This window comes from Pituophis catenifer, unplaced genomic scaffold (genome assembly GCF_029215685.1).
Source record: "Pituophis catenifer annectens isolate HBS135680 unplaced genomic scaffold, rPitCat1.0.hap2 SCAF_45, whole genome shotgun sequence".
Taxonomy (NCBI): Eukaryota; Metazoa; Chordata; class Lepidosauria; order Squamata; family Colubridae; genus Pituophis; species Pituophis catenifer.
The window spans coordinates 235,177-258,572 of NW_027256925.1; the positions used below are offsets into that span (position 1 = coordinate 235,177).

The 23,396-nt window shown below is 48.1% G+C and overlaps 1 protein-coding gene across 1 annotated transcript in view; it reads left to right on the plus strand.

Moving 5' to 3' along the window:
• The first annotated feature begins 1,061 nt into the window (after positions 1-1,061).
• Positions 1,062-23,396, plus strand: part of SAMD10 (sterile alpha motif domain containing 10) — a 31,109-nt gene continuing 8,774 nt past the window's right edge. The window contains exons 1-4 of the mRNA XM_070956508.1: positions 1,062-1,192; positions 2,897-2,988; positions 9,428-9,612; positions 16,439-16,607. Coding sequence (XP_070812609.1) covers positions 1,062-1,192; positions 2,897-2,988; positions 9,428-9,612; positions 16,439-16,607 — 577 coding nt within the window. The remainder of the gene's footprint in view (positions 1,193-2,896; positions 2,989-9,427; positions 9,613-16,438; positions 16,608-23,396) is intronic.

Genomic DNA, 23,396 nt, shown 5'->3' on the forward strand with positions numbered 1-23,396 from the left:
TAGAACGCTGAGTCAACCTTGAGCCGATCAGGTTTGAACTCATGGCAGTGGGCAGAGTTAGCCTGCAATGCTGCATTCTAACAGGGAAGGAAGGAAGGAAGGAAGGAAGGAAGGAAGGAAGGAAGGAAGGAAGGAAGGAAGGAAGGAAGGCAATAGCAATAGCAATAGCAATAGCAATAGCACTTACACTTATATACCGCTTCACAGTGCTTTACAGCCCTCTCTAAGCGGTTTACAGAGTCAGCCTCTGGCCCCCAACAATCTGGGTCCTCATTTTAATGACCTCGGAAGGAGGGAAGGCTGAGTCAACCTTGAGCCTGGCGGGATTTGAACTGCCAAACTGCTGGCAGTCAGCAGAAGTAGCCTGCTATGTAGGAACCAACATATTGCGCAACCTCCCCCAAAATATACAGAGTTCTCGACTTATGACCGCAATTGAGCCAACATTTCTGTTGCTAAGTCAGACAGCTGTTAAGGCAATTTTGCTCCATTTTACCACCTTCCTTATCGCAGTTGTTAAGTCAATCACTGCCGTTGTTAAGTTAATAACACGGTGATTAAGTGGAACTAGCTTCCCCGTTGACGGGGAAGGTCAGAAGGTCACGGTAGGTGATCAAATGACGCTACAACCATCATAGATACCAGTAGGAGTCAATTGTCAAGCATCTCAATTTTGATCCTGTGAACCACGGGGGATACTGTAATGGTCGCAAGTGTGCAAAACGGTTAGAAGTCACTTTTTTTCAGTGCTGTAACTTTGAGTAGTCACTAAATGAACTGTTGTAAGTCAAGGACTTCCTCTAGAGCAGGAGTGTCAAACTCAAGGCTGGATCCGCCCCACAGGGTGCTTAGATCTGGCCTGCGGGGCTGCCCTGGAAACAGTGAAGGACTGGCACGCGGTGCCTCTCCCAGTGAAAATGGAGCTAGGGAGGGCTGTGTGCGGCCCTCCCCAGCTGCATTTTCACTGGCAGAGGGTTGCAGGAGGCCATTGCAGCCGAAAACGGAGCTACGGAGCGCGTTTTCGCTGGCAGAGCGCTCGGGCCGCCACAGGCGCCCCCGACATGAATGACATCGAGATGGTCACGCCCCCTGGTCACGCCCCCCTGCCCCCCACCAAGGTCAAACACAACCCCAGTGTGGCCCTCAATGAAATCGAGTTTGACAGCCCTGCTTTAGAGGAATTAAGGAAAATGTAGGATTGGGCAATGTTTCGGGGTTTTTTGTTTTTGGAAGCAGGGGCTGGGAACCCTTGGGAATTCAAGCACTGCACCCGTTTGCAACTTATGAAAGCAGCCAGGTTTTCCTTCAGGATCACTGAACCCAGAAAAAAAGCTTCCACTATAACAGTGAGATCTCGGAAACTATCACAGCTGCGTTCCCAAGTCACATATACTATCTCTGTGTATTTATTTGTTTATTTATTGGTTCGATTTATATGCCGCCCTTCTCCGGAGACTCAGGGTGGCTTACAATGCATTAAGCAATAGCCTTCATACTTTTCTATATACCTGCTTAGTAGGGCTTTCGCCCCCCCCCCCCAAAGCGGTGTTCTTTTTTATACAAAGTCAGCTTATTGCCCCCACAATCCGGGTCCTCATTTTACCTATCTCGGAAGGATGGAAGGCTGAGTCAACCTTGAGCCTGGTGAGATTTGAACTCGCAGTAATTGCAGGCAGCTGGCAGCTAAGTGCTACTTTAACAGCACTTTAGTCCGCTGCTCCACCAAGGCAAATATTTGGACTGCTGTGTGTCTGGATGCAGCTCTGCCATATCCAATCCTGTGTGGCCCTAGGAACCAGGGGAAACGGGTTGTGTAAATTCGTTCATTCCTTTGTTTGTTCATTCCTTTGTTTATTCCTTTGTTTGTTCTTTCATTGGATATCCTGCCTTGATTATTTTTACAAATAACTCATATATCCAACACACTTTCCTCCTCCTAGTTTCCCCACAACAACAATCCTGTGAGGTGGGTTGGGCTGAGAGAGAGAGTGACTGGCCCAAAGTCACCCAGCTGGCCAGATTAGAACTCACAGTCTCCTGGTGATTGGTCCAAAATCATTTAACTTTCTTCCCCAAGGCAGGAGTAGAACCCGGTTTATAGTCTAATGCTTTAACCACTAGACCAAACTGGCTGTCTCTTGAGTGCAACTGAAATTATTATTATTAGCAGTAGTAGTAGTAATTTGAGGTTTTTAAGAAGAGACTGGACAAGCATTTGTCTGAAATGGTATAGGGCCGTGATGGCAAACCTATGGCACGTGTGCCACAGGTGGCACGCAGAGCCATCTCTGCAGGGCAGGCGAGCCATTGCTCTAGGTCACCTCCACCACACCTGTGTGTGTACCAACCAGTTTATTTTCGGCTGGCCCTGCCCATGCCACCCCTTCCCTCCCAGGAGTCTCCACGTGGCCTGTTTTGGATGCCAGGTAAGTACAGGGCTTGTGCGGAGGCTGTGGGGGGATGAAAAACGGATCTCCTGGAAGTCCAGAAACCGCCCGTTTCTGACCACCAGGGGAGGCTGTTTTCGCCCTCCCCAGGCTCCAGGAAAGCCCCCGGAGCCTGGGGAGGGCAAAAAACAGGCCTACCGGAAGTCTGGAAACAGGATGTTTCTGGCCTCTGGAGGCTTTAGGGAGGCCTGCTAGGCCCAAAATGGGGCGCGGGGGAGTCATGCGTGGAGGGGCGTGGTCGCATGTGCTGAGGACCGGGCAGCACGGGGGGGACATTGCATTATAGTGTGGACACATGCGCCCGTGACACCCCCCATCCCGCACTCCACCCGCAAAAAAGGTTTGCCATCACTGGTATAGGGTTTCCTGCCTGAGCAGGGGGTTGGACTAGAAGACCTCCAGGGTCCCTTCCCACTCTAGTATTCTGTTATTCTGGTTCATTGTCACAGTCAGCCAGATATTCAGAGCAGATTTGGCATTTATGTCTACGTATTGAATGCTTTCCAAGAACCTGGGATGTGGTTGTTTGATGGTGTTAAAGGTATCACAGGTTGTAAGCTATTCCAAGCAAAGCTGCCTTTTTGCAATTGACTGATGGTGAATATGTCAATGCCAATGGTGTTGACAGCTGCCAGATTTTCTAACTGACATCCCAGATGTTTTGCCAGGGTATCCAGTGTGCTCAGTGGTGGGTTCCTCCCGGTTCGGCCCAGTTCTCCCTAGCCAGTAGCGGTGACGATATAACATCACCGAACCAGTTCTGCCACCCCCCGCCCCCCGTGCCCCACCCACCCACCCCCTCTGTTATTCTTACCTTTTATTTGGCCCCACCCCCAATCTATTGCTGCCTCCTGAGTCCCAGCTGATGGCTAGAGGGAAAAAAACTGTTTAAATTCTTGCCGCGGGGCTTCAAAGGGCCGCCCTACAGCTGATCAGTGTTAAAAGAAAACAAATGAGTAGACCAGTGCCTGCAAAAATACATGAGTAGCTCAGTGCCTGCAAAAATACATCAGTAGATCAGTGCCTGCAAAAATAAATGGGTAGACCAGTGCCTGTAAAAATACATGAGTAGATCAGTGCCTGCAAAAATACATCAGTAGATCAGTGCCTGCAAAAATACATCAGTAGATCAGTGCCTGCAAAAATAAATGGGTAGACCAGTGCCTGCAAAAATACATCAGTAGATCAGTGCCTGCAAAAATAAATGGGTAGACCAGTGCCTGCAAAAATACATGAGTAGATCAGTGCCTGCAAAAATACATCAGTAGATCAGTGCCTGCAAAAATAAATGGGTAGACCAGTGCCTGCAAAAATACATCAGTAGATCAGTGTCTGCAAAAATAAATGGGTAGACCAGTGCCTGCAAAAATACATGAGTAGATCAGTGCCTGCAAAAATAAATGGGTAGACCAGTGCCTGCAAAAATACATGAGTAGATCAGTGCCTGCAAAAATACATCAGTAGATCAGTGTCTGCAAATATAAATGGGTAGACCAGTGCCTGCAAAAATACATGAGTAGATCAGTGCCTGCAAAAATACATGAATAAGTCAGTGCCTGCAAAAACAAATGAGTAGACTTGTACAGCTCTGCAAGCAGTTAAAAGCCTGGTAGACCAGTACCTCTGCTAAATCCTAAATAATTGTCACATGACCATCAAGCCATGCCCACAAAATAAGCCACGCCCACAGAACCGGTAGTAAAAAAATTTAGAACCCACCCCTGTGTGTGCTGATAGTGGGACCACACCGTAGCCCATTTATGGCACCAACTTTCAACTTTGAGTTAGCCATTCCAGCCAGGGATCAGTCCTTAAAACCACCACAAAATGGGAAGCTGTCTAACCCATACAATGCAGGTAATCCTCGACTTAAGACCACAGTTGGAACCAGAAATTCTGTTACTAAGCAAGGCAGCAGTTAAGTGAGTCACACACACACCCAATTTTGCTGCAGCCGTAACGCGAATCACTGCAGTTGTTAAGTGAGTCATGTGGTCATTAAGAGGAGCTGGCTTCCCCCATCGACTTTGCTTGTCGGAATCCAGCTGGGAAGATCACAAATGCTGATCAAGTGATCCTGGGACGGTGCAGATGTCATAAATACATGTCCGTTGATCAGGTGGCCACGGGGGATGCTGAAACAGTTGTTAAGTGCGAGAACCAGGCTTAAGCCGCTATTTTTCAGTGACGTAACTTTGAATGGTCGCTAAACGAATGTTTATAAGACGAGGAGCACCTGTACTGAAATATCCTGAATTGATATGTGAGAAATTCTGAACCAGCCGCCTTCTCATCAGGAAGATAGAGAAGGGAAAACCCCAGCTTGTTCTCCAACTGGAGTATTTAAAACCTATTAAAATGTTGAATTAAAGACTTTTTTTTTTCCACTCTTGCCACGGTCGCAGAACTACAGAGAGCGCCCAAGAGCTCCTCCGATCTCAAGATGATGGATAGGCTTATTACTGCGAAACGCAGAGATAAAAAAATGTATTTTTCATCGGGCTTTGTTAATCCAGATAGGTCATATCTAGCCATCTATTTATATTTTTCTCGCCCGCTTTCAAAAAGGCTGCCTTCGCATGAGAGGTCTCACAATGGCTCCTGCAAAAGGGATTTTATGGCCTGAGAAGACTCACAAAAAATGAATTGTGTTCCTGAATGCATATATTCCAGAGTGGGGGAAACAAATTTTAAGTCGGGGCCCTGATCTATCTGTTCATTGCAATGATTCATTTTTGTTTTGTCAGGATCAGTGACCAGATACAGTACTTTTTTTTCCTTTAAGGAAGCAAACATTGGAAGCTCTTGTGAAGATGTTTCCCTTTTTTGACCTGTATTACAAAGGTCCTCCGTGTGAATCTTGACATTATAAAAGTCGTATTAGTGGAACTGGTTGAGTTAAGGATATATTTATTTTATTTTATTTTATTTCAAATTTATATACCGCGCCTTCTCCCGAGGGACTCAGGGCGGTGTACAGCCAGATAAAAACATACAATACAAACATTAAAAACAAAAGAATATATATGAATTTGGCCCCAATTTAAAATGACAAACCAATTAAAAATATTTAAAAATATGTTAAGCCAGCCCGGCTTGCTGGAAAAAGAAAGTTTTAAGGGCACGGCGGAAAGTAACCCCCTAAGGACGTGGTGACTCAGTGGCTGAGACGCTGAGCTTGTCGAACGAAAGGTCGGCAGTTCAGCGGTTCGAATCCCTAGCGCCACGAAACGGGGTGAGCTCCCGTTACTTGTCTCAGCTTCTGCCAACCTAGCAGTTCGAAAGCACGTAAAAAATGGGAGTAGAAAAATAAACACCACCTTTGGTGGGAAGGTAACAGCGTTCCATGCACCTTTGGTGTTTAGCCATGCCGGCCACATGACCACGGAGACGCCTTCGGACAGCGCTGGCTCTTTGGCTTTGAAATGGAGATGAGCACCGCCCCCTAGAGTTGGGAACAGCTAGCACATATGTGCGAGGGGAACCTTTACCTTTTAACCCCCTAGGAATGTTTTTTTTAAAAAACTGGTACATTTCTGATAGAGCTTTGAAGATCTACAAGATGTTGACTTCTGGCCCTCAAAAGATCTCTGATCCTGAGCATAAGATTGGCATGATTGAACACTTCCAAACTTGCATTTCCATGGAGAACCCATGGTTACCTGGGACACTGGATCAAGGAACTGGTTAGTGAAAAACCATGAGTATAGCATCCTGAGGCAAGGAATCCTGTAGCTTAAGCTCAGCTAGTGGGTCATCACTGCAGAAAATGGAGCTAGGGTACCAGTGTAGGATATCTAATCTTTGTTAGATCCAAAGTTTCTAATTACACAACCTATGAGGTCCTGGGATCTCTCTCATTGAATGAAGTTCTGATTTTTAAGCATGAAAGAACAAACAGAATTCCATTAGAATAGAAAGCAGAGAGAGAGAGAGAGAGAGAAAGATACATACGGGGTGGGCTTCAAAAATTTTAGCCAGGGGTTCTCTGCCTGGTTGCTGGGTGGGCATGGCCATGGTGGGCATGGCCTAGTCGGCCTCCTGCACCATGGTGGGTGGGGGGTGTTTTTGCCCTCCCCGGACTCCGGAGGCTTTCTTTGAGCCTCTGGGAGGGTGAAAACGGCCTCCCCAGGCTCTGGAGGCCCTCTGGCCAGAAATGGGCCTGTTTCTAGCCTTCCTGAACTTCTGGTAGGCCCGTTTTTCACCCTCCCTGAGCCTCCATGCGTGGGGGCCGCGTGGGGCCTCCTGGGAGGGGCGAGGTGGGAGGGGCCAGCCAGGAGAGGGATTTGGGGGTTCTCCGAACTGCACAGAATTTTAGCTAGAGGTTCTCCCGAACCCCTGCGAACCCCCAGCAGCCCACTCCTGGATAGACAGAGACAGAGATAGAGACAGAGATAGAGATAGAGGTGTAGTAGTGGTGAAGGCATCATGCTAGAAAATGGGAAACAGTGAGTTCTAGTTTTGCCTTAGCCAGGAAAGCTAACTTGGCTACTTTTTTTTTTTTTAATTTGATTTATATGCCGCCCTTCTCCGGAGACTCAGGGCGGCTTACAATGTGCTAAACAATAGCCTTCATCCTTTTGTATATTTATACAAAGTCAGCTTATTGCCTCCACAATCTGGGTCCTCAATTTACCTACCTTAGAAAGGATGGAAGGCTGAGTCAACCTTGAGCCTGGCGAGATTCGAACCTGCAGTAATTGCAGGCAGCTGGTCTTAATAACAGGGTGCTTTAGACCACTGTACTACCAAGGCTCCTTTGAGCCAGTTCCTCTCTCCCTCTCTCTCTCTCTCAGCCTATTTCACCTCACAGGGTTGTTGTGGGGAAAATAGGAGGAGGGAGGAGTAATAGGTATGTTCACTCTCTTGAGTTACATTTAAAGTAATAAGAACGGGATAAAAACCTAATAATGGTATGATATATGATATAAGATAGATAGATAGATAGATAGATAGATAGATAGATAGATAGACAGATAGATGATATATGATAATACATGATATATGATATGATACAGAATCCCAAAGTTATTGATAGCAGAATCCCGAAGTCACCCAGACAGCTTTCATGCCTAAGGTGGGAGACTAGAATTCACCGTCTCCTGGTGATTGGCCCAAAGTCACCTATCCAGCTTTCATGCCTAAGGCAGGACTAGAACTCACCATCTCCTGGTTTTTGAGGCCACTAAGTAAGCTGCTTGTGCATTGCAAGCTAAGCGAACGCCATTTCTGATTTGTTGACCTGGGTTTAGAATCCGGAGTGTTGTGTGAACGTAGACAAGAGGGAACGATCCTTTTGGTGCAGCCGATAAATAAACAGATGTTCCTTTTTGTGGGCTTCAGTTCCCCAGCTGTGTATATTCAGCTGCCCCGGGCAGACAGGCTTCTGCATCATTCAAGCCCGGTGAACAAGCGATACAGATTTATTTGAAAGGAGAGGCCCAGCACTGCCAAAATACGGCATAAATCTCACACATCGGGGTGAATAATTTGTCAGCATCTGGCACAGACGGCCGGCTGTTCAGCCTATCTCGAAATTGCCAGAAGGCCTGAGCGCCTGGCCATCTCTGGCCCTTGGATTTAATTGCTCTGAAGTGAGTAAATCTTCTCCATGACACTGCCCGCTTTGTTGGGTTCTCTGCCGAAACAAAAGAAGGAAGTGTGTGTTTGTGTGTGTGTGTTTGTGTGTCTCTGGGTCCTTGAAAAAGAAGAGGACCCTGAAACCTGACATCGGGTTACTTTAAGTCTGCAGCAAAAAAAATAAAAATAAAAATTGCCTATGTTGTGTTATTGATCGCACAGAGGGAGTTTCTGTCTTAGACATTTTTCCCGTCAGCGTCTAAAACCGGCAGGCGTCCTTGCCAAGCTTCTGCCATTCATCGGTGACCTCTCGGGGTCTCCAAAGTGAACGGTGGAAGCAAACAGGGTTCAGACCTCAAAAGGGGAGAGAAGCCCCATTGGGTCTCTGAGTGGACAACACTTAACCAGGTGTATTATTATCCTTTACATATTAATTAGGGTTTGATCCCACTTTTATTATTAACTCGAGGTGGTGAATATTCGTAATAGTCCTTCCTTTTCCTCTTTTCCTCCAAACAACAACCCTGTGAGGTGGGTTGGGCTGAGAGGAAGGGATTGGGCCAAAGTCTCCCAGCCAGCTTTCATGCCTCAGGCAGGACTAGAACTCACCGTCTCCTGGTGATTGGCACAAAGTCACTGAGCCGGCTTTCATGACTAAGATGAGACTAGAACTCACTGTCTCCTGGTAGTTGGCTCAAAGTCACCCAGCCGGCTTTCATGCCTCAGGCAGAACTAGAACTCACTGTCTCCTGGTGGTTGGCCCAAAGTCACCAAGCCAGCTTTCATGCCTCAGGCAGAACTAGAATTTACTGTCTCCTGATGGTTGGCTCAAACTCACCCAGCCGGCTTTCATGCCTAAGATGAGACTAGAACTCACTGTCTCCTGATGGTTGGCTCAAAGTCACCCAGCCGGCTTTCATGCCTCAGGCAGAACTAGAACTCACTGTCTCCTGGTGGTTGGCCCAAAGTCACCAAGCCAGCTTTCATGCCTAAGGTAGAATTAGAAGTCATTGTCTCCTGGTGATTGGCTCAAAGGCACCGAGCCACATGCTGCAAGCAGGACTAGAACTCACCGTCTCCTGGTGATTGCCCCAAAGTCACTGAGCCACATGCCTAAGGCAGAACTAGAACTCACCGTCTCCTGGTGATTGGCCCAAAGTCACTGAGCCACATGCCTAAGGCAGAACTAGAACTCACCGTCTCCTGGTGATTGGCCCAAAGTCACTGAGCCAGCTTTCATGCCTAAAATGAGACTAGAATTCACCATCTCCTGGATTCTACTCCAGCACCTTAAACCCGACACCCAATAAAATATTTGGGTTTTTTTTTCCTGTGCAATGTGGGGAGCGACCAGTACCTAGAAGCTGAGCATTTAAGTTTGCATTTTCTCTGCTCCACAGTGGCTGCTACTCACTTTGGCTTCTGCCCGAACCTTTTGGAGCACACCGTATCGGCCGAGAATCTCAGTTACCGCCTACAAAGGAATTCAGGCGGCAATCTCACCTGGCACGACGGGCGAAGCCAAAGGACAGCCGGAGGGAGACCCGTAAAGCTCCTTCAGCAACCGGGGACCGAGAACTCCCAGGTAGGATGATACCGGGCATCTCTCGATAATTTTATTTTTTTAAATTTGATTTATATGCCGCCCTTCTCCGGAGACTCAGGGCGGTTTACAATGCATTAAGCAATAGCCTTCATCCTTTTGTATATTTATACAAAATCAGCTTATTGCCCCCACATAAACGAATAAATAAATAAAGGACAGCAGTGAAAGCTATGGAGCTGCTGATGTCGTAAGGCCTGGAAACGTCGGAGGCACCTGGCGGTGTGACTTTTACGGCAACCATCTTTTCAGGATCGATTTTTGTGCAAGTCTACTAACCAGGCCACATGGTGCCATAGACCAGGGGTCTCCAACCTTGGCAACTTGAAGACTTGTGGACTTCAACTCCCTGAATTTAAAAGCCTCTGACGATCCCAGCTGAGTTGCCTGATCGTCAGAGCCTCTTAAAAGCATTTTTTTACAACCTCTTCGGCCGAAGAGGTTGTAGAAAAAAATGCTTTTAAAAGTAAAAAAAGAAAAGAAAGTTGGTCACGCCCACCCAGTCACATTACCCCCACCACCAAGCCACGCCCACAGAACCGGTAGTAACAAATTTTACATTTCGCCACTGCCGGGGTGGGTGTGGCCAGCTCGACGTCACTTGTGTCGGGGGCGCCTGTGGCGGCCCGAGCACTCTGCCAACGAAAACGGAGAGTCATGCGTGGCCCACTCAAGCTCTGTTTTCACTGGCAGAGGGCTACAAGAGGCCGTCGCAGCCAAAAACAGAGGTCGGGAGGGTCGCGTGTCTTTCGCTGTTTCAAAGGGGCGCCCCGCAGGCAAGATCTAAACACCGCTGCGGGCCGGAATCGGTCCACAGGCCTTGATTTTGATACCCCTTGTGTAGATTATTATTTATTTTATTTTATTATTCATATTTCTATGCCGCCCACTCTCCGAGGACTCTAGGCGGCTTACAACAATCAACAGTATACTAAATAGCATATTGCCCCCAACAATCTGGATCCTCATTTTACCCACCTCGGAAGGATGGAAGGCTGAGTCAACCTTGAGCCTGGTGAGATTTGATCCGCTGATCTGCTGAACTAGCAGTCAGCTGAAGTAGCTGCAGTACTGCACCCTAACCACTGCGCCACCTCTCTGAACAGTTTTACAGGGTCAGCCTCTTGCCCCCAACAATCAAGTTCCTCATTTTACCGACCTCGGAAGGATGGAAGGCCGAGTCAACCTTGAGCCGGTCAGGATCGAACTGCTGGCAGTCGGCAGAGTCAGCCTGCAATACTGCATTTTAACCACTGCGCCACCGTAATATTACACCCAGCGGAACACCTAAATTTTGATCGTATAACTGTAGGGATGCTCTAACAGTTGTAAGTGCAAGGACTGGTTGTAAGACTTTTTTTACAGTGTGGTTGTTACTCCAACGCTAAACAAATGGTTGTAAGTCAAAGACTGCCTGTAATAGCCTAGCGCAGAGTTCCCCAGTGTTTTCATCTTTGCAGACTGGCAACTTGGAGGGCAGGGATGGTTCCGTGTGAGCGGTGGGCAAGCTCCATTTGTGCGACTGGTGGGCACGCGTAACAGCCACTTGCACAAATGGAGCACATGCCATGTGCATGTGCTCACCCATTGTTCACGCAAGTCTGTATGCTCGCCCGCCACTTCCATGGCCCAGTTCCAAATGGCTCAAGGCCTGGCCCTGGAGATGGTTGGGGACCCCTGGGGTAGCCAACATGGCTGGCTGGAGCCTTCTGGGATTTGAAGCCCACACCTCTTAAAGCAGGGGTCTCCAAACTTGGCAACTTTAAGACTTGTGGACTTCAACTCCCAGAATTCCTCAGCCAGCAAAGCTTCTGGGAGTTGAAGTCCACAAGTCTTAAAGTTGCCAAGTTTGGAGACCCCTGTCTTAAAGGCACCAAGTTTGAGAAACACTGACTTTGAAAATTGTGTCCGAGTGCCAGTTTTTACCGCCTCCATTCATAGGTTCATATTAATGCCAACATAGGCTGGTTTGAAATAACTAGGGAGAGAAGAGAAACGAATTCAGACATTTTGCCAATTTGCAAAAAAACCCAAAAAACGTATCTGTCTCTAGGAAATTGCTAGTGAATTGCTGGCTACTTATAACTTGGTGACAAAGGAATTCTGGATAATGCCATTTTCTGTGGGCTCAGCATTTTTCAGGAAAAGATGCTGTCACTCTTGGGCACAGATTGTTTAAATCAGTTTCCAATTTGCCTTTGGAAATAAATCCTGAACGCCGTCCGTGCAAACTTCATTTTCCTCCAGTTTTACTTATCAGGATTAGTTAGATCCAGCCTGCTGTGAGTGGCCAAGATTTAAAGGGAAAAGTTATCAGCAGACAAAGGAGGAAAAAAAAAGAATGATTTAATAGTATTGGATGGAGAATAATGGATTAAGTTAGTCCTTGTTTAGTAACCACAATTGGGACCAGCCACGTTAAGCGAAGCCATCACTAAGTGAGACCACATCTGTGCTTCTGATCTTACCTTCAGTTTTCCTTTGCTTTGCAAATCTGCAAAAATCATAAGTGCAAGGATTGGTCATAAAATTACTTTTCCAGCACCATCGTAACTGAACAGCTGCGAAAGGCGGCCGTCGCTAAATGAGGACTACCGGTAAAGCTACCAAAAATCAGATTCCAATTAATAGTTAAGAATAAATCTCTTAACAACCTCAAAATGAGGCGAGCAGCAACCGTAACGACGCATGTACGCTCGCTAGTAAAAATGTTGAATTAGTTAAAATTGTCTTTCTTTTTAAGAGATGCCATTCTGAGATTGGAAGATTAACTCATGGGGCCTAGGACAGTGATGGCTAACCTTTTTGCCATCGTGTGCCAGGAGAGAGAGGTGCGGGGGAGGGTCGCATGTGCGCGTGCCCACACCAATAATTCTATGTGCCCTGCCCTGCGCATTCAAAATCCCCATTCCCTCCCCACTCCAGAGGAAGGATACTGCAAAATCCCCATTCCCTCCCCACTCCTGGGGAAGGATACTGCAAAATCCCCATTCCCTCCCCACTCCTGGGGAAGGATACTGCAAAATCCCCATTCCCTCCCCACTCCTAGGGGAAGGATACTGCAAAATCCCCATTCCCTCACCACTCCTAGGGGAAGGATACTGCAAAATCCCCATTCCCTCCCCACTCCTAGGGGAAGGATACTGCAAAATCCCCATTCCCTCCCCACTCCTAGGGGAAGGATACTGCAAAATCCCCATTCCCTCCCCACTCCAGGGGAAGGATATTGCAAAATCCCCATTCCCTCCCCATTTCTCGGGGAAGAATACTGCAAAATCCCCATTTCCTCCCCATTTCTCGGGGAAGGATATTTCAAAATCCCCATTCCCTCCCCACTCCAGGGAAAGGATATTGCAAAATCTCCATTCCCACCCCACTCTGGGATGGGAATGGAGGTGGCATTTGCCAGTTCTCCGAACTGCTCAAAATGTGCGCTACCAGTTCTCCGAACTGCTGAAAATTTCCCCTACTGGTTCTCCAGAACCTGTCAGAACCTGCTGGATTTCACCTCTGCTCTGATGTTCAGCTACTGCGTCGCCCCCATGCCAGAAGCCGCTTTCCCTTGTGCCTGAAGCTGTGTCCAGCGCCATTCGAATGCTGCACCTCCCCCATAGCCCCACAGCCCCTGCGATCGCCTATCGCCCATCACACGCTGGCAGGCAGAAGCACTATGGCACCACCAGGGACAAACAGTGTCTCGACGAATGGGCCATGCCGAAGGGTACGGGGCAGAGGGTCGGACGGCCATTGGCCAGGGTGAATGACTGGAGAAGGGCCAGTGGAGGAGGAAAGCTGGCTGTAAATGGGCTGAGGTGGGAGGCTGGAAGCAAAAGAGGCGGGACCAAGGGTGGGAGCCTGAACGGCCCATTCCAAACTCATGTAGTTTGGTCTTGTCCTATTAGGGTTAGATTCTGGGGTTACAGCAATAGGATCCTTCGCATGACTTGAATCCTTTGGCTGTGAATGAAAGATACGTAGCTGTTAAGGATATTCTTGGCTCATAAGCGATGTTATGGGTCATTGAGCAGAGTACTCCTTGAGTATGCACATGAAAGCGGCTGAGAGTGAATAACCACAGTTAATATACTGACACACTGAGCTTTGGTAGTCTTTTACTTTTTAGAAAACAAAAATAAAGCAAAGCCCAATAACAATCCAAGTCATACACAGATAAGACGATAGTTAAAATATCAATTCAGGGATATTCCAAGTACAAAGTCTTCTTACCAGTTGTTGTCATTACACAATAAAACAGTTCTTCTTGAGTTTCAAACAGGAACAAGTTCAATATAAAACATTCAATAAATAGTAGAAAGCAACAAGTAGCGATGATCAAACAGTGATCATACAGAGAGAACAGGTAGAGAGCAACAGCAAATAAGGAGATAAAATGGTGTAGTGTCCACAAGCCATGATTCAGGCTTCCCCTTAAGTACATTGGCTACAGAGCTTAGCCAATCAGGATACAGGATGTTGCAATACAGTCTTAAAGCAATATAATACCTTTTGACAAACATGTATTGATAGTTTATATATTGCCTGACCAACTAGTTAGACAATAGCCATTTCCTAACAGTAGGTTTCTTTTGTCTGTATCCGCAGCATTTGGAATCTGTTACATTTTGAAAACTGATGGACATTTTGGAAATGGGCATTAATTAAAGGCAACGAGCACACTGGTCGGCACCAATCGCCAGCAGTGGGCTGTTGATATGTGTTTTCTGTCAACATTTGAATTGGAGGTGGTTGTTGAAGGAGACTTTAGAGCAAACTTGGCAACTTCAATAAGTGTGGACTTCAACTCCCAGAATCCCCCATAGCAGGGGTGGCCAACTATGGCATCTTTACAACTTGTGGACTTCAACTCCCAGAATTCCTGAGCCAGCCATGCTGAGCCAGCCATGCTAGCTCAGGAATTCTGGGAGTTGAAGTCCACAGGTCCTAAAGGGGCGATAATTTCCCGCCCCGGCTATATAGGAAGCCCCTACTGTTTTAGTTGCCTTTTTATAGCATAATTACTCCGGTCTCCTTGCTAAAATTATGATTATAATGAAGTTTGAAGCTGTGTTGTTATCTCCATTTCATGTAAATCTGCTTTTTGTTTTGTTAATTGGTTTAACACAGGAAAAATGCATTTGAAAAAAAAAAAAAAACACCCACAAAGCAATAACTATCCTAAGACTCACTGCAGCTTCACAGCGACAACAAAAACAAAATCCGCAACAGCCATGAATGAGAAGGTGACTTAAAGGCTTGCAATTCACTTGAGTTACAACATTTTGCATAATGACATTGTCACTCGCGTGTCATCCGGTTTCCTCCCTTCTCCACGCCACTGCAGCTATGCAGAACTTTTGAAGAAATGTCTTCCAACAGAAACGAGTTTGGCATTTGTTGGCAATGCTTTAAGCTGGGCCCCTGCCAAACTTAATGTCTTCCAAGTCTGTGAAATTAATTGTACTCAACCCACTTAGCCTACAGGGAGTCCTCAATTTACGACCACCCATTTAGCGAATGTTCGGTTACAACGGCAGTTACTACTTTCTCTTACAATCGTTGCAGCATCCTCATCAGCCTTAGTGACCGTCTATAAAACAAAGGGAAAATATAAGGAAGGGAAGGGAAGGGAAGGGAAGGGAAGGGAAGGGAAGGGAAGAAGGAAGGAAGGAAGGAAGGAAGGAAGGAAGGAAGGAAGGAAGGAAGGAAGGAAGGAAAGAAGCAAGGAAGGAAAGAAGCAAGGAAGGGAAGGAAGGAAGGAAAGAAGGAAAGGAAGGAAGGAAAGAAGGAAGGAAGGAAAGAAAGAAGGAAAGGAAAGGAAGAAAAGAAGGAAGGAAGAAGGAAGGAAGGGAAGGAAAGAAGGAAAGAAGGAAAGGAAGGAAGGAAAGAAGGAAGGAAAGAAAGAAGGAAAGGAAGGAAGGAAGAAGGAAGGAAAGGAAGGAAGGAAGGAAGGAAGGAAGGAAGGAAGGAAGGAAGGAAGGAAGGTCATAAGCACAGTCCTGGTTCCACTTAGTGACTGCTTTGTTTAACAATTTTGTAGCCGGTCCTAATTGTATTTAGTCTGGGATCTCCCCATAAGGAGTCAAAAAACATGTCAAAATGATCTTTGCAATCAAACAACGGAGGCTCTGCTCCCTTTGTCCTTGCAATGTGTGTATAAACAAGGCGACAGCTTCATTTGTGTGACTGGGGCAAGGTTTTTTGTCTTCACCTGTACAGTAGCTGATGGATTTTGCTTTCCTTTTTCCTTAGCTCCAATCTCCTTTACATTTTTTTCCTTATTGCTTACTCCGGATAATAAGCATCCGGTTTTGGTCACCATAATACAGGGAAAACGTTGAGACTCTAGGAAGAGCATGAAGAAGAGCAAGAAAGATAATGAAAGGACTATAGGCTAAAATTTAGCCTTATTATCCTGGGAATGTATTACACACTACCCACTTAACCTGAATCAACCCACTTTCTAGTTTTGTACAATTTGTCAAACCAGAAACTGATTACAGATTAACCAAATTGGAAGGGACCTTGGAGGTCATCTAGTCCAACCCCCTGCTCAAGCAGGAAACCCTAAGCCATTTCAAACAAACGGTTGTCCCAATCTCTTCTTCAAAACCTCCGGTGTTGGAGCGTTCACAACTTGCTGACTTTTTTTTTTTTTAAGTTTTATTCAGGAATAAATTGATGCATAAATGTTCTTTTTAGGAATAAACGTTGGTGCCAAGTTCTTCAAAACTCCAGTTTTGTAACGCTGCAAATTCTATGCTCCGTAATGCCGTTCTTTGCACTTTTCTTCCTTCCTTGATCGTATTAGAGCCGGACTTATGAACACTACGGGATCTACCACACCAGTCCTACCTTAGGGAGCCTTACCAAGCCGGTGGTGCTATGGACTCAGCAGGATGTCTGCAAATGGCTGAAGAAGCATTGCCCACACAATTATCTCATCTACGTGGAGGCCTTCTCACACCACGCCATCACAGGTAGGCAATCCGTCAGGGCAAGGGGTGGGTTCTAAAATTTTTTACTACCGGTTCTGTGGGTGTGGCTTATTTTGTGGGCCTGTGGGGTAATGTGACTGGGTGGGCGTGGTTTTTTTTTTTTTTACTTTTAAAAGCATTATTTCTACAACCTTAAGAGGTTGCAGGAAAAAATGCTTTTAGAAGCCTCTGACGATCAGGCAAGTCATCTAGGATTGCCAGAGGCTTTTAAAGGGATTTTTTTTTCCCTACAACCTCCTTGGCTGAAGAGGTTGCAGGAAAACATGCTTTTAGAAGCTTCTGACAATCAGGCAAATCTGCTGGGATCGCCAGAGGCTTTTAAAGGGATTTTTTTTTCCCTACAACCTCCTTGGCTGAAGAGGTTGCAGGAAAACATGTTTTTAGAAGCTTCTGACAATCAGGCAAATCTGCTGGGATCGCCAGAGGCTTTTAAAGGGATTTTTTTTTTCCTACAACCTCCTTGGCTGAAGAGGTTGCAGGAAAACATGCTTTTAGAAGCTTCTGACAATCAGGCAAATCTGCTGGGATCGCCAGAGGCTTTTAAAGGGATTTTTTTTCCCTACAACCTCCTTGGCTGAAGAGGTTGCAGGAAAACATCCTTTGAGAAGCTTCTGGCAATCAGGCAAATCTGCTGGGATCGCCAGAGGCTTTTAAAGGGATTTTTTTTTTCCTACAACCTCCTTGGCTGAAGAGGTTGCAGGAAAACATGCTTTTAGAAGCTTCTGACAATCAGGCAAATCTGCTGGGATCGCCAGAGGCTTTTAAAGGGATTTTTTTTCCCTACAACCTCCTTGGTTGAAGAGGTTGCAGGAAAACATCCTTTGAGAAGCTTCTGGCAATCAGGCAAATCTGCTGGGATCGCCAGAGGCTTTTAAAGGGATTTTTTTTCCCCTACAACCTCCTTGGCTGAAGAGGTTGCAGGAAAACATGCTTTTAGAAGCTTCTGACAATCAGGCAAATCTGCTGGGATCGCCAGAGGCTTTTAAAGGGATTTTTTTTTCCTACAACCTCCTTGGCTGAAGAGGTTGCAGGAAAACATGCTTTTAGAAGCTTCTGACAATCAGGCAAATCTGCTGGGATCGCCAGAGGCTTTTAAAGGGATTTTTTTTCCCTACAACCTCCTTGGTTGAAGAGGTTGCAGGAAAACATCCTTTGAGAAGCTTCTGGCAATCAGGCAAATCTGCTGGGATCGCCAGAGGCTTTTAAAGGGATTTTTTTTCCCCTACAACCTCCTTGGCTGAAGAGGTTGCAGGAAAACATGCTTTTAGAAGCTTCTGACAATCAGGCAAATCTGCTGGGATCGCCAGAGGCTTTTAAAGGGATTTTTTTTTCCTACAACCTCCTTGGCTGAAGAGGTTGCAGAAAAAATGTTTTCAGAAGCCTCTGAAGATCCCAGCTGAGCCGTGCAATCATCAGAGGCTTTTTTTTTTTACTTTTAAAAGCATTTTTTCAGCCGAAGAGGTTGTAGAAAAAATGCTTTTAAAAGTTTTTTTTTTAAAAAAAGCCTCTGATGAGGTGGGTGGGGTAAGCAAGCGGCGACCGGGCTGGGGACCGGTTCGGGGCCTTGGCCAGCCAATGTTATTACTGGTTCTCCGAACTACTAAAATTTTTTACTACCGGTTCTTGCGAACCGGTGCGAACCGGGAGCAACCCACCACTGTGTTCGTTGAAGAATAGCACAGCCATGGACAATCAATAGGTCCTGTGATCCTTGGCCAGGATATAGATCAAGATACAGATTAACAGAGTTGGAAGGGACCTTGTAGGTCATTTAGTCCAACCCCCTGCCCAAGCAGGAGACTCTACACCAGTGATGGCAAACCTTTTCGGCACCAATTGCCGAAAAGGGAGCACGTACACCCTGGTCTGGGCCACAACCCGGAAGAGGAGCTACCCAGGATGCATGTGTGCATCTGAAAATTAACTTCCGGTTTCCAGTGTACGCATGCGTGCCAGCCAGCTAGTCTTCCAGGTTTCTGGTGTCCATGCGTGCACGACAATTAGCTGGCTGGCGCACATGCTCACGCAGGAAAATGGAAGAGCAGCGCTTCCAGTTTTCGGCACTGCCGCACGCACGAAGGCCGACTGATCCTCGCGTGCACATGCGTGCCGGGAACCCAGAAAAGGAACGGGCGATGCCGCACATGCCAGGCGACATGGCTCCGTGTTCAGGTACACGTGCCACAGATTCGCCATCACGGCTCTACACCATTTCTAACAGACGGCAGTCCAGTCTCTTCTTGAAAGCTTCCAGTGATGAAGCTCCCACAAACTTCCAAAGGCAACTTCTGTTCCATGGGTTGATTGTTTCTCACTGTCAGAAAATTTCTCCTTATTTCCAGGTTGAATCTCTCCTTCTTCAGTTTCCATCCATTCTTCCTTGTCTGGCCTCCAGGATGACTGTAGTTCAGTTTGTTTTGTTTCTGACTTTCCCATTTTATTTTCATTGGCTGGTTGGTTGGTTTTCATTCATTCAGTTAGGATGGCCCAGAATTAAATATAGGTTATCCTCTACCTTCCCCACTCTGTGTGTTTCCAGAATGGCAGGAAAACAAATATAGCAGATGAGATGAGAAATCAATATGGAAGGTTATCTTTGGGTGAGGCGTAATGCCTTTGTTGCATATGTCTGTGTGTGAGTGGCTCTTTTATTATCATTTCTTAAAACTTTCCCCCCCCCGCATTCACGAAGAATGAGAGCTTCATTGCCCCAGGGGCCACAATCATAAACCCCTAATGGAACCACTCACTCGATTCCTTCTGCTGGAAATAAAGAAAGCTTCTCTAATTGGACACAGAGGAAGTGGAAAAACGGGAGATGTTATAAGGCCGCTGTGCCGACGGCCCCTAGCGACGAGAAGCGAGGCATGATGGGAAACTCCAGTGCCTTCCTTGGGGGGATGCGCAGGAGATTGCCCCTCCGTCTGCCAAGGCGGTCCCACAAAATGAGTTTGGATGGAAGATAAAAGCTGGCCTTAGAATGATCTGGCCTTAGGAAATGAATTCCTACGAGAAGTCATCCGTCTGGACAGAGTTGCTCTGTGGGAGGGAACAAAGGGCTATCAAGAACGAGCCGTTGAAGCCAAGGGTGAAATCCAGCAGGTTCTGAAAGGTTCGGGCGAACCGGTAGCGGAAATTTTGAGTAGTTTGGAGAACCGGCAAATACCACCTCTGGCTGGCCCCCGAGTGGGGTGGGAATGGAGATTTTGCAGTATCCTTCCCTCAGGAGTGAGAAGGGAATGGGGATTTTGCAGTATCCTTCCCTTGGAGTGGGGTGGGAATGGAGATTTTGCAGTATCCTTCCCCTGCCACGCCCACAGAACCGGTAGTAAAAAAAATTGGATTTCACCACTGGTTGAACCGCCTCCAAAGAGACCCCCACATTTGCTTTTCAAAACACAGATAAGCCTCAGATAAGTTCATTTTGTGACCGTTCCAAGTTGCAACGGCACCGAAAAAAGTGACTTTTTTTTCAGACGTACCACCATTGCAGCGTCCCCATGGTCGCTTGATCAAACACCGCGATCAAGCAAACTATACATTGGAATGTTGCTTAGAAGTGTACATGTAAATTGATGAAAATAAATAAATCAAAGTGTCCTGGTGATTGGCCCAGAGTCATCCAGCCAGCTTTCATGGCTAAGGCGGGACTAGAACTTCCAGTCTCCTGGGGATTGGCCCAAAGTCACCCAGCTGGCTTTCATGTCTAAGGCGGGACTAGAACTCACCATCCCCTGGGGATTGGCCCAGAGTCACCCAGCTGGCTTTCATGGCTAAGGCGGGACTAGAACTCACCGTCTCCTGGTGATTGGCCCAGAGTCACCCAGCTGGCTTTCATGGCTAAGGCGGGACTAGAACTCACCGTCTCCTGGTGATTGGCCCAGAGTCACCCAGCTGGCTTTCATGCCTAAGGCGGAACTAGAACTCACCGTCTCCTGGGGATTGGGCCAGAGTCACCAGCTGGCTTTCACGGCTAAGGCGGGACTAGAACTCACCGTCTCCTGGTGATTGGCCCAGAGTCACCCAGCTGGCTTTCATGGCTAAGGGGGGACTAGAACTCACCATCTCCTGGGGATTGGCCCAGAGTCACCCAGCTGGCTTTCACGGCTAAGGGGGGACTAGAACTCACCGTCTCCTGGTGATTGGCCCAGAGTCACCCAGCTGGCTTTCATGGCTAAGGCGGGACTAGAACTCACCGTCTCCTGGGGATTGGGCCAGAGTCACCCAGCTGGCTTTCACGGCTAAGGGGGGACTAGAACTCACCGTCTCCTGGTGATTGGCCCAGAGTCACCCAGCTGGCTTTCATGGCTAAGGCGGGACTAGAACTCACCGTCTCCTGGGGATTGGCCCAGAGTCACCCAGCTGGCTTTCACGGCTAAGGCGGGACTAGAACTCACCGTCTCCTGGGGATTGGCCCAGAGTCACCCAGCTGGCTTTCACGGCTAAGGCGGGACTAGAACTCACCATCTCCTGGTGATTGGCCCAGAGTCACCCAGCTGGCTTTCATGGCTAAGGGGGGACTAGAACTCACCATCTCCTGGTGATTGGCCCAGAGTCACCCAGCTGGCTTTCATGGCTAAGGGGGGACTAGAACTCACCATCTCCTGGTGATTGGCCCAGAGTCACCCAGCTGGCTTTCATGGCTAAGGGGGGACTAGAACTCACCATCTCCTGGTGATTGGCCCAGAGTCACCCAGCTGGCTTTCACGGCTAAGGCGGGACTAGAACTCACCATCTCCTGGTGATTGGCCCAGAGTCACCCAGCTGGCTTTCATGGCTAAGGGGGGACTAGAACTCACCATCTCCTGGTGATTGGCCCAGAGTCACCCAGCTGGCTTTCATGGCTAAGGCGGGACTAGAACTCACCATCTCCTGGTGATTGGCCCAGAGTCACCCAGCTGGCTTTCATGGCTAAGGGGGGACTAGAACTCACCATCTCCTGGTGATTGGCCCAGAGTCACCCAGCTGGCTTTCATGGCTAAGGGGGGACTAGAACTCACCATCTCCTGGTGATTGGCCCAGAGTCACCCAGCTGGCTTTCACGGCTAAGGCGGGACTAGAACTCACCATCTCCTGGTGATTGGCCCAGAGTCACCCAGCTGGCTTTCATGGCTAAGGGGGGACTAGAACTCACCATCTCCTGGTGATTGGCCCAGAGTCACCCAGCTGGCTTTCACGGCTAAGGCGGGACTAGAACTCACCGTCTCCTGGTGATTGGCCCAGAGTCACCCAGCTGGCTTTCATGGCTAAGGCGGGACTAGAACTCACCGTCTCCTGGGGATTGGCCCAGAGTCACCCAGCTGGTTTTCATGTCTAAGGCGGGACTAGAACTCACCGTCTCCTGGTGATTGGCCCAGAGTCACCCAGCTGGCTTTCATGGCTAAGGCGGGACTAGAACTCACCATCTCCTGGGGATTGGGCCAGAGTCACCCAGCTGGTTTTCAGGCCTAAAGCGGGACTAGAACTTCCAGTCTCCTGGGGATTGGCCCAAAGTCACCCAGCCGGCTTTCATGGCTAAGGTGGGACTAGAACTCACCGTCTCCTGGGGATTGGCCCAAAGCCACCCAGCTGGTTTTCAGGCCTAAAGCGGGACTAGAACTTCCAGTCTCCTGGTGATTGGCCCAGAGTCACCCAGCTGGCTTTCACGGCTAAGGGGGGACTAGAACTCACCATCTCCTGGGGATTGGCCCAAAGTCACCCAGCTGGCTTTCATGTCTAAGGCGGGACTAGAACTCACCATCTCCTGGGGATTGGCCCAAAGTCACCCAGCCGGCTTTCATGGCTAAGGTGGGACTAGAACTCACCGTCTCCTGGTGATTGGCCCAGAGTCACCCAGCTGGTTTTCAGGCCTAAAGCGGGACTAGAACTTCCAGTCTCCTGGGGATTGGCCCAAAGTCACCCAGCCGGCTTTCATGGCTAAGGTGGGACTAGAACTCACCGTCTCCTGGGGATTGGCCCAAAGTCACCCAGCCGGCTTTCATGGCTAAGGTGGGACTAGAACTCACCGTCTCCTGGTGATTGGCCCAGAGTCACCCAGCTGGTTTTCAGGCCTAAAGCGGGACTAGAACTTCCAGTCTCCTGGTGATTGGCCCAGAGTCACCCAGCTGGCTTTCACGGCTAAGGGGGGACTAGAACTCACCGTCTCCTGGGGATTGGCCCAAAGTCACCCAGCCGGCTTTCATGGCTAAGGTGGGACTAGAACTCACCGTCTCCTGGTGATTGGCCCAGAGTCACCCAGCTGGTTTTCAGGCCTAAAGCGGGACTAGAACTTCCAGTCTCCTGGTGATTGGCCCAGAGTCACCCAGCTGGCTTTCATGGCTAAGGCGGGACTAGAACTCACCATCTCCTGGGGATTGGTCCAAAGCCACCCAGCTGGTTTTCATGGCTAAGGCGGGACTAGAACTCACCATCTCCTGGTGATTGGCCCAAAGTCACCCAGCTGGCTTTCATGGCTAAGGCGGGACTAGAACTCACCATCTCCTGGTGATTGGCCCAAAGTCACCCAGCTGGCTTTCATGGCTAAGGCGGGACTAGAACTCACCATCTCCTGGTGATTGGCCCAAAGTCACCCAGCTGGCTTTCATGGCTAAGGCGGGACTAGAACTCACCATCTCCTGGTGATTGGCCCAGAGTCACCCAGCTGGTTTTCAGGCCTAAAGCGGGACTAGAACTTCCAGTCTCCTGGTGATTGGCCCAGAGTCACCCAGCTGGCTTTCATGGCTAAGGTGGGACTAGAACTCACCATCTCCTGGGGATTGGCCCAAAGCCACC